General features: G+C 57.3%; 1 protein-coding gene across 1 annotated transcript in view; it reads right to left on the reverse strand.

The window, feature by feature from the left end:
* LOC132389333 (protein cornichon homolog 2-like) overlaps positions 1-11,757 on the reverse strand; it is a gene marked incomplete at its 3' end in the record, with an annotated part of 244,295 nt that extends 232,538 nt beyond the window's left edge. The window contains exon 1 of the mRNA XM_059961850.1: positions 11,638-11,757. Within this exon, the coding sequence (XP_059817833.1) occupies positions 11,638-11,757 (120 nt within the window). The remainder of the gene's footprint in view (positions 1-11,637) is intronic.
* Between the last annotated feature and the right edge of the window lie 743 nt (positions 11,758-12,500).

Consider the following 12,500-nt stretch of genomic DNA (forward strand, 5'->3'; position numbering starts at 1 on the left):
ATACGTCATAACGCCACCAGGTCATCTGTCCGTGTCTTGGTTCAATCAAAAATGAAGCTAGACTCATATCACGGACTCCCTTGATCTTCCTTCCAATTAGTTTTTATGTTTCGGAACATAACAGTGTTATCTCCAAACCTACTACAATTGGACACTATAATGTTAGGAAAAACTCCTGTTGTATGGGATAACGACTGGCAACTCTTCCCAATCCCATTCCTTTCCATCGTACAGGATCCCTTTCCAATTCCAATTCCCTGCCATAGTGCAGGATCTTCCCCTTCCCCTTGCACAGGATCCCAAAGGTCCAACTCCCTGCCACTCATTCCCAGACACAATCCCAATAGGTGACACAAGTCTTTCCCACGTGACGTCTGCACGCCTCCTCTGATGATGCCAGAACTAATCAATCCATGCCTCAAGGCCCCCTGGGACGGCACCATCTGCCTGCAGACACGTCTCTGTGTGACAACACTTCCCAGTTCCTTTTTCCATCTTCCCTTCACTGTCTCCGGAATTGATGAATGAACCATTAATCAGACCGTGACTCAACTCTACACAATATACAACTGGTATTTATGTCTCCAGTCTCAAGCTAATATTTCTCAGAGCCTGAAAAAACCAGACTCCTTCAATTCCTGATTCCTGGAAAACCAGTGGAGCACCCCCTACACTGTCCCATCACTCACTCCCGGGGACAGACACAGAGTGACCCTCCCTCCACACCGTCCCATCACTCACTCCCGGGGACAGACACAGAGTGACCCTCCCCCTACACCGTCCCATCACTCACTCCCGGGGACAGACACAGAGTGACCCTCCCTCCACACCGTCCCATCACACACTCCCGGGGTCAGACACAGAGTGACCCTCCCCCTACACCGTCCCATCACTCACTCCCGGGGTCAGACACAGAGTGACCCTCCCTCCACACCGTCCCATCACACACTCCCGGGGACAGACACAGAGTGACCCTCCCTCCACACCGTCCCATCACACACTCCCGGGGTCAGACACAGAGTGACCCTCCCTCCACACCGTCCCACCACACACTCCCGGGGACAGACACAGAGTGAATCTCCCTCCACACCGTCCCATCACACACTCCCAGGGTCAGACACAGAATGACCCTCCCTCCACACCGTCCCATCACACAATCCCGGGGACAGACACAGAGTGAATCTCCCTCCACATCGTCCCATCACACACTCCCAGGGTCAGACACAGAGTGAATCTCCCTCCACATCGTCCCATCACACACTCCCAGGGTCAGACACAGAGTGAATCTCCCCCTACACCGTCCCATCACTCACTCCCAGGGACAGACACAGAGTGACCCTCCCTCCACACCGTCCCATCACTCACTCCCGGGGTCAGACACAGAGTGAATCTCCCCCTACACCGTCCCATCACACACTCCTGGGGTCAGACACAGAGTGACCCTCCCTCCACACCGTCCCATCACACACTCCCGGGGTCAGACACAGAGTGAATCTCCCTCCACATCGTCCCATCACACTCTCCCGGGGTCAGACACAGAGTGAATCTCCCTCCACATCGTCCCATCACACTCTCCCGGGGTCAGACACAGAGAGAATCTCCCTCCACACCGTCCCATCACACACTCCCTGGGTCAGACACAGAGTGAATCTCCCTCCACACCGTCCCATCACACACTCCCGGGGTCAGACACAGAGTGACCCTCCCTCCACACCGTCCCATCACACACTCCCGGGGTCAGACACAGAGTGAATCTCCCTCCACACCGTCCCATCACTCACTCCCGGGGACAGACACAGAGTGACCCTCCCTCCACACCGTCCCATCACACACTCCCGGGGTCAGACACAGAGTGACCCTCCCTCCACACCGTCCCATCACACCCTCTGGGGTCAGACACAGAGTGACCCTCCCTCCACACCGTCCCATCACTCACTCCCGGGGTCAGACACAGAGTGACCCTCCCTCCACACCGTCCCATCACACACTCCCGGGGTCAGACACAGAGTGAATCTCCCTCCACACTGTCCCATCACTCACTCCCGGGGACAGACACAGAGTGAATCTCCCTCCACACCGTCCCATCACACACTCCCGGGGTCAGTCACAGAGTGAATCTCCCTCCACACCGTCCCATCACACACTCCCGGGGTCAGACACAGAGTGAATCTCCCTCCACACCGTCCCATCACACTCTCCCGGGGTCAGACACAGAGTGACCCTCCCTCCACACGGTCCCATCACACTCTCCCGGGGTCAGACACAGAGTGACCCTCCCTCCACACCGTCCCATCACTCACTCCCGGGGACAGACACAGAGTGACCCTCCCTCCACACCGTCCCATCACACACTCCCGGGGTCAGACACAGAGTGACCCTCCCTCCACACCGTCCCGTCACACTCTCCCGGGGTCAGACACAGAGTGACTCTCCCTCCACACCGTCCCATCACACACTCCCGGGGTCAGACACAGAGTGAATCTCCCTCCACACCGTCCCATCACACACTCCCAGGGTCAGACACAGAGTGAATCTCCCTCCACACCGTCCCATCACACACTCCCGGGGTCAGACACAGAGTGAATCTCCCTCCACACTGTCCAATCACTCACTCCCGGGGATAGACACAGAGTGACCCTCCCTCCACACCGTCCCATCACACACTCCCGGGGTCAGACACAGAGTGATCCTCCCTCCACACCGTCCCATCACACACTCCCGGGGTCAGACACAGAGTGAAGCTCCCTCCACACCGTCCCATCACACACTCCCGGGGTCAGACACAGAGAGAATCTCCCTCCACACCGTCCCATCACACACTCCCTGGGTCAGACACAGAGTGAATCTCCCTCCACACCGTCCCATCACTCACTCCCGGGGACAGACACAGAGTGACCCTCCCTCCACACCGTCCCATCACACCCTCTGGGGTCAGACACAGAGTGACCCTCCCTCCACACCGTCCCATCACACACTCCCGGGGTCAGACACAGAGTGAATCTCCCTCCACACCGTCCCATCACACACTCCCGGGGTCAGACACAGAGTGAATCTCCCTCCACACTGTCCAATCACTCACTCCCGGGGATAGACACACAGTGACCCTCCCTCCACGCAGTCCCATCACACACTCCCGGGGTCAGACACAGAGTCACCCTCCCTCCACACCGTCCCATCACACACTCCCGGGGTCAGACACAGAGAGAATCTCCCTCCACACCGTCCCATCACTCACTCCCTGGGTCAGACACAGAGTGAATCTCCCTCCACACCGTCCCATCACACACTCCCGAGGTCAGACACAGAGTGAATTATCCTCCACACCATCCCATCACACTCCCGGGGTCAGACACAGAGTGAATCTCCCTCCACACCGTCCCATCACACACTCCAAAGGTCAGACACAGAGTGAATTATCCTCCACACCATCCCATCACACTCCCGGGGTCAGACACAGAGTGAAGCTCCCTCCACACCGTCCCATCACACACTCCCGGGGTCAGACACAGAGTCACCCTCCCTCCACACCGTCCCATCACACACTCCCGGGGTCAGACACAGAGTGACCCTCCCTCCACACCGTCCCATCACACACTCCCGGGGTCAGACACAGAGTGAATCTCCCTCCACACCGTCCCATCACACACTCCCGGTGTCAGACACAGAGTGAATCTCCCTCCACACCGTCCCATCACACACTCCCGGTGTCAGACACAGAGTGAATCTCCCTCCACACCGTCCCATCACACACTCCCGGGGTCAGACACAGAGTGAATCTCCCTCCACACCGTCCCATCACACACTCCCGGGGTCAGACACAGAGAGAATCTCCCTCCACACCGTCCCATCACACACTCCCTGGGTCAGACACAGAGTGAATCTCCCTCCACACCGTCCCATCACACGCTCCAGAGGTCAGACACAGTGTGAATTATCCTCCACACCATCCCATCACACTCCCGGGGTCAGACACAGAGTGAAGCTCCCTCCACACCGTCCCATCACACACTCCCGGGGTCAGACACAGAGTGAATCTCCCTCCACACCGTCCCATCACACACTCCCGGGGTCAGACACAGAGTGAAGCTCCCTCCACACCGTCCCATCACACACTCCCGTGGTCAGACACAGAGTGAATCTCCCTCCACACCGTCCCATCACACACTCCTGGGGTGAGACACAGAGTGACTCTCCCTCCACACCGTCCCATCACACACTCCCGGGGTCAGACACAGGGTGAAGCTCCCTCCACACCGTCCCATCACACACTCCCGGGGTCAGACACAGAGTGAATCTCCCTCCACACCGTCCCATCACACACTCCCGGGGTCAGACACAGAGTGAATCTCCCTCCACACCGTCCCATCACACACTCCCGGGGTCAGACACAGAGTGAAGCTCCCTCCATACCGTCCCATCACACACTCCCGGGGTCAGACACAGAGTGAAGCTCCCTCCATACCGTCCCATCACACACTCCCGGGGTCAGACACAGAGTGAATCTCCCTCCACACCGTCCCATCACACACTCCCGGGGTCAGACACAGAGAGAATCTCCCTCCACACCGTCCCATCACACACTCCCTGGGTCAGACACAGAGTGAATCTCCCTCCACACCGTCCCATCACACGCTCCAGAGGTCAGACACAGAGTGAATTATCCTCCACACCATCCCATCACACTCCCGGGGACAGACACAGAGTGAATCTCCCTCCACACCGTCCCATCACACACTCCCGGGGTCAGTCACAGAGTGAATCTCCCTCCACACCGTCCCATCACACACTCCCGGGGTCAGACACAGAGTGAATCTCCCTCCACACCGTCCCATCACACTCTCCCGGGGTCAGACACAGAGTGACCCTCCCTCCACACGGTCCCATCACACTCTCCCGGGGTCAGACACAGAGTGACCCTCCCTCCACACCGTCCCATCACTCACTCCCGGGGACAGACACAGAGTGACCCTCCCTCCACACCGTCCCATCACACACTCCCGGGGTCAGACACAGAGTGACCCTCCCTCCACACCGTCCCATCACACACTCCCGGGGTCAGACACAGAGTGACCCTCCCTCCACACCGTCCCATCACACACTCCCGGGGTCAGACACAGAGTGAATCTCCCTCCACACCGTCCCATCACACACTCCCGGTGTCAGACACAGAGTGAATCTCCCTCCACACCGTCCCATCACACACTCCCGGTGTCAGACACAGAGTGAATCTCCCTCCACACCGTCCCATCACACACTCCCGGGGTCAGACACAGAGTGAATCTCCCTCCACACCGTCCCATCACACACTCCCGGGGTCAGACACAGAGAGAATCTCCCTCCACACCGTCCCATCACACACTCCCTGGGTCAGACACAGAGTGAATCTCCCTCCACACCGTCCCATCACACGCTCCAGAGGTCAGACACAGTGTGAATTATCCTCCACACCATCCCATCACACTCCCGGGGTCAGACACAGAGTGAAGCTCCCTCCACACCGTCCCATCACACACTCCCGGGGTCAGACACAGAGTGAATCTCCCTCCACACCGTCCCATCACACACTCCCGGGGTCAGACACAGAGTGAAGCTCCCTCCACACCGTCCCATCACACACTCCCGTGGTCAGACACAGAGTGAATCTCCCTCCACACCGTCCCATCACACACTCCTGGGGTGAGACACAGAGTGACTCTCCCTCCACACCGTCCCATCACACACTCCCGGGGTCAGACACAGGGTGAAGCTCCCTCCACACCGTCCCATCACACACTCCCGGGGTCAGACACAGAGTGAATCTCCCTCCACACCGTCCCATCACACACTCCCGGGGTCAGACACAGAGTGAATCTCCCTCCACACCGTCCCATCACACACTCCCGGGGTCAGACACAGAGTGAAGCTCCCTCCATACCGTCCCATCACACACTCCCGGGGTCAGACACAGAGTGAAGCTCCCTCCATACCGTCCCATCACGCACTCCCGGGGTCAGACACAGAGTGAATCTCCCTCCACACCGTCCCATCACACACTCCCGGGGTCAGACACAGAGAGAATCTCCCTCCACACCGTCCCATCACACACTCCCTGGGTCAGACACAGAGTGAATCTCCCTCCACACCGTCCCATCACACGCTCCAGAGGTCAGACACAGAGTGAATTATCCTCCACACCATCCCATCACACTCCCGGGGACAGACACAGAGTGAATCTCCCTCCACACCGTCCCATCACACACTCCCGGGGTCAGTCACAGAGTGAATCTCCCTCCACACCGTCCCATCACACACTCCCGGGGTCAGACACAGAGTGAATCTCCCTCCACACCGTCCCATCACACTCTCCCGGGGTCAGACACAGAGTGACCCTCCCTCCACACGGTCCCATCACACTCTCCCGGGGTCAGACACAGAGTGACCCTCCCTCCACACCGTCCCATCACTCACTCCCGGGGACAGACACAGAGTGACCCTCCCTCCACACCGTCCCATCACTCACTCCCGGGGTCAGACACAGAGTGACCCTCCCTCCACACCGTCCCGTCACACTCTCCCGGGGTCAGACAAAGAATGAAGCTCCCTCCACACCGTCCCATCACACACTCCCGGGGTCAGACACAGAGTGACTCTCCCTCCACACCGTCCCATCACACACTCCCGGGGTCAGACACAGAGTGAATCTCCCTCCACACCGTCCCATCACACACTCCCAGGGTCAGACACAGAGTGAATCTCCCTCCACACCGTCCCATCACACACTCCCGGGGTCAGACACAGAGTGAATCTCCCTCCACACTGTCCAATCACTCACTCCCGGGGATAGACACAGAGTGACCCTCCCTCCACACCGTCCCATCACACACTCCCGGGGTCAGACACAGAGTGATCCTCCCTCCACACCGTCCCATCACACACTCCCGGGGTCAGACACAGAGTGAAGCTCCCTCCACACCGTCCCATCACACACTCCCGGGGTCAGACACAGAGAGAATCTCCCTCCACACCGTCCCATCACACACTCCCTGGGTCAGACACAGAGTGAATCTCCCTCCACACCGTCCCATCACTCACTCCCGGGGACAGACACAGAGTGACCCTCCCTCCACACCGTCCCATCACACCCTCTGGGGTCAGACACAGAGTGACCCTCCCTCCACACCGTCCCATCACACACTCCCGGGGTCAGACACAGAGTGAATCTCCCTCCACACCGTCCCATCACACACTCCCGGGGTCAGACACAGAGTGAATCTCCCTCCACACTGTCCAATCACTCACTCCCGGGGATAGACACACAGTGACCCTCCCTCCACGCAGTCCCATCACACACTCCCGGGGTCAGACACAGAGTCACCCTCCCTCCACACCGTCCCATCACACACTCCCGGGGTCAGACACAGAGAGAATCTCCCTCCACACCGTCCCATCACACACTCCCTGAGTCAGACACAGAGTGAATCTCCCTCCACACCGTCCCATCACACACTCCCGAGGTCAGACACAGAGTGAATTATCCTCCACACCATCCCATCACACTCCCGGGGTCAGACACAGAGTGAATCTCCCTCCACACCGTCCCATCACACACTCCAAAGGTCAGACACAGAGTGAATTATCCTCCACACCATCCCATCACACTCCCGGGGTCAGACACAGAGTGAAGCTCCCTCCACACCGTCCCATCACACACTCCCGGGGTCAGACACAGAGTCACCCTCCCTCCACACCGTCCCATCACACACTCCCGGGGTCAGACACAGAGTGACCCTCCCTCCACACCGTCCCATCACACACTCCCGGGGTCAGACACAGAGTGAATCTCCCTCCACACCGTCCCATCACACACTCCCGGTGTCAGACACAGAGTGAATCTCCCTCCACACCGTCCCATCACACACTCCCGGTGTCAGACACAGAGTGAATCTCCCTCCACACCGTCCCATCACACACTCCCGGGGTCAGACACAGAGTGAATCTCCCTCCACACCGTCCCATCACACACTCCCGGGGTCAGACACAGAGAGAATCTCCCTCCACACCGTCCCATCACACACTCCCTGGGTCAGACACAGAGTGAATCTCCCTCCACACCGTCCCATCACACGCTCCAGAGGTCAGACACAGAGTGAATTATCCTCCACACCATCCCATCACACTCCCGGGGTCAGACACAGAGTGAAGCTCCCTCCACACCGTCCCATCACACACTCCCGGGGTCAGACACAGAGTGAATCTCCCTCCACACCGTCCCATCACACACTCCCGGGGTCAGACACAGAGTGAAGCTCCCTCCACACCGTCCCATCACACACTCCCGTGGTCAGACACAGAGTGAATCTCCCTCCACACCGTCCCATCACACACTCCTGGGGTGAGACACAGAGTGACTCTCCCTCCACACCGTCCCATCACACACTCCCGGGGTCAGACACAGAGTGAAGCTCCCTCCACACCGTCCCATCACACACTCCCGGGGTCAGACACAGAGTGAATCTCCCTCCACACCGTCCCATCACACACTCCCGGGGTCAGACACAGAGTGAATCTCCCTCCACACCGTCCCATCACACACTCCCGGGGTCAGACACAGAGTGAAGCTCCCTCCATACCGTCCCATCACACACTCCCGGGGTCAGACACAGAGTGAAGCTCCCTCCATACCGTCCCATCACACACTCCCGGGGTCAGACACAGAGTGAATCTCCCTCCACACCGTCCCATCACACACTCCCGGGGTCAGACACAGAGTGAATCTCCCTCCACACCGTCCCATCACACACTCCCGGGGTCAGACACAGAGTGAAGCTCCCTCCATACCGTCCCATCACACACTCCCGGGGTCAGACACAGAGTGAATCTCCCTCCACACCGTCCCATCACACACTCCCGGGGTCAGACACAGAGTGAATCTCCCTCCACACCGTCCCATCACACACTCCCGGGGTCAGACACAGAGAGAATCTCCCTCCACACCGTCCCATCACACACTCCCTGGGTCAGACACAGAGTGAATCTCCCTCCACACCGTCCCATCACACGCTCCAGAGGTCAGACACAGAGTGAATTATCCTCCACACCATCCCATCACACTCCCGGGGTCAGACACAGAGTGAAGCTCCCTCCACACCGTCCCATCACACACTCCCGGGGTCAGACACAGAGTGAATCTCCCTCCACACCGTCCCATCACACACTCCCGGGGTCAGACACAGAGTGAAGCTCCCTCCACACCGTCCCATCACACACTCCCGTGGTCAGACACAGAGTGAATCTCCCTCCACACCGTCCCATCACACACTCCTGGGGTCAGACACAGAGTGACTCTCCCTCCACACCGTCCCATCACACACTCCCGGGGTCAGACACAGAGTGAATCTCCCTCCACACCGTCCCATCACACACTCCCGGTGTCAGACACAGAGTGAATCTCCCTCCACACCGTCCCATCACACACTCCCGGGGTCAGACACAGAGTGAATCTCCCTCCACACCGTCCCATCACACACTCCCGGGGTCAGACACAGAGAGAATCTCCCTCCACACCGTCCCATCACACACTCCCTGGGTCAGACACAGAGTGAATCTCCCTCCACACCGTCCCATCACACGCTCCAGAGGTCAGACACAGAGTGAATTATCCTCCACACCATCCCATCACACTCCCGGGGTCAGACACAGAGTGAAGCTCCCTCCACACCGTCCCATCACACACTCCCGGGGTCAGACACAGAGTGAATCTCCCTCCACACCGTCCCATCACACACTCCCGGGGTCAGACACAGAGTGAAGCTCCCTCCACACCGTCCCATCACACACTCCCGTGGTCAGACACAGAGTGAATCTCCCTCCACACCGTCCCATCACACACTCCTGGGGTCAGACACAGAGTGACTCTCCCTCCACACCGTCCCATCACACACTCCCGGGGTCAGACACAGAGTGAAGCTCCTTCCACACCGTCCCATCACACACTCCCGGGGTCAGACACAGAGTGAATCTCCCTCCACACCGTCCCATCACACACTCCCGGGGTCAGACACAGAGTGAATCTCCCTCCACACCGTCCCATCACACACTCCCGGGGTCAGACACAGAGTGAAGCTCCCTCCATACCGTCCCATCACACACTCCCGGGGTCAGACACAGAGTGAAGCTCCCTCCATACCGTCCCATCACACACTCCCGGGGTCAGACACAGAGTGAATCTCCCTCCACACCGTCCCATCACACACTCCTGGGGTCAGACACAGAGAGAATCTCCCTCCACACCGTCCCATCACACACTCCCTGGGTCAGACACAGAGTGAATCTCCCTCCACACCGTCCCATCACACGCTCCAGAGGTCAGACACAGAGTGAATTATCCTCCACACCATCCCATCACACTCCCGGGGTCAGACACAGAGTGAAGCTCCCTCCACACCGTCCCATCACACACTCCCGGGGTCAGACACAGAGTGAATCTCCCTCCACACCGTCCCATCACACACTCCCGGGGTCAGACACAGAGTGAAGCTCCCTCCACACCGTCCCATCACACACTCCCGTGGTCAGACACAGAGTGAATCTCCCTCCACACCGTCCCATCACACACTCCTGGGGTCAGACACAGAGTGACTCTCCCTCCACACCGTCCCATCACACACTCCCGGGGTCAGACACAGAGTGAAGCTCCCTCCACACCGTCCCATCACACACTCCCGGGGTCAGACACAGAGTGAATCTCCCTCCACACCGTCCCATCACACACTCCCGGGGTCAGACACAGAGTGAAGCTCCCTCCATACCGTCCCATCACACACTCCCGGGGTCAGACACAGAGTGAAGCTCCCTCCATACCGTCCCATCACACACTCCCGGGGTCAGACACAGAGTGAAGCTCCCTCCACACCGTCCCCTCACACACTCCCGGTGTCAGACACAGAGTGACCCTCCCTCCATTCTGTCCCATCACACACTCCCGGTGTCAGACACAGAGTGAAACTCCCTTCAGAGTGAAGAATTCAGTTCTTCCCTGTGCTTTTACAAACTTTTTGCTCACTGCTGGTCATCAGATCATAGACTGACACAGTACAGAAAGAGGCCGTTTGGCCCAACTTGTCCATGCTGTACATTTGCCTGCTTTTGATAGTATTACAGTGCCTGAGGCTGGGGTTTAATTCTTGCCGCTGTCTGTGAGGAGTTTGTACGTTCTCCCTGTGACCGTGTAGGTTTTCTCCCACACTCCGAAGACACCTGGTTTAATTGGTCACGGGGTGTAACTATCAGGCTTTGGGCTGGAAGGGCCTGTGATATATTCAGATTCAGTTTATTGTCATTGAAAAACCACAAATGCAATGCAGTTAAAAAATGAAACAACGTTCCCCCAGAATGATATCACAAAAGCACACGACAAAACAGACTACACCAGAAAATCCACGTCCACGTCCGTTTTCTCTGATTAAAAATAAAATTAAACTAAATGTTCTCGGTTGACTGGGAATGGAAGGGCCGAGGGACTGTGGATCTGAAATTAGCGGGATGAGGAGGCAAAAGGAAATTGTCGTTTTAGATCCCGCCGCAGGTTTGCGATGACAGGGAAATTGGCAGTTTTGGTGATGGTGAGGAGGACAGGATAACACTGTTTCTGCAAAATACCTGCAGGAGGTCCAGCCGGTGGTGATGGAGAACTTCCACCCAGCGGCCACTCTGGAGAGGCCACTGAGTGTACACTCGTGATCTCTGCTGCCGCGGCTTGTCCACCTCAAGGCTCGACATGTTGTGCATTCAAAGCTGTTCGTCTGCCCAACGCTGTCGTAACGTCTGGTTATCTGAGTTACTGTCAGTGTGAACCAGTCTGGCCATTCTCCCCTGACCTCTCTCATGAACGAGGTGTTTTCACCCACTGAACTGCCCCTCACTGGATGGTTTCTGTTTTTCACACCATTCTCTGTGAACTCTAGAGACTCTTGTGTGTGAAAATCCCAGGAGATCAGCCGTTTCTGAGATACTCAGACCACCCCCTCTGGCACCACAATCATTCCAGGGTCAAAGTCACTCAGATCACATTTCTTCCCCGTTCTGATGTTCGGTCTGAACAACAACTGAACCTCTTGACCGTGTCTGCGTGCTTTTATGCATCGAGTTGCTGCCGCGTGATTGGCTGATGAGATATTTGCATTAACGAGCAGGTGTACAGGGGTATCTAATAAAGTGGTGACTGGGTGTTTACGGTAAGACATTCCGAGTGAACGGTAGGAGATGAGTCAGTACTGAGGAACAGAGGGTCCAAGGATCCTCAAAGTAGCCAACACAGAGAGATAAGATGGTGAACAGCGTCCAGTTTAATATCACCCGCATATGCCGTGTAAATTGTTAACTTTATGGCAGCAGTACATGATGTATAAATACAGAAAAAAAACACTGTGTTACATTGTAAATAGGTAAGTTAAAATAAACAGTGCAAAATAACCAGAAATAAACAAAAAGTGGTGAGGTGGTGTTCATGGGTTCACTGTCCA

This window comes from Hypanus sabinus, unplaced genomic scaffold (assembly GCF_030144855.1).
Source record: "Hypanus sabinus isolate sHypSab1 unplaced genomic scaffold, sHypSab1.hap1 scaffold_534, whole genome shotgun sequence".
In the NCBI taxonomy this organism is placed as follows: domain Eukaryota; kingdom Metazoa; phylum Chordata; class Chondrichthyes; order Myliobatiformes; family Dasyatidae; genus Hypanus; species Hypanus sabinus.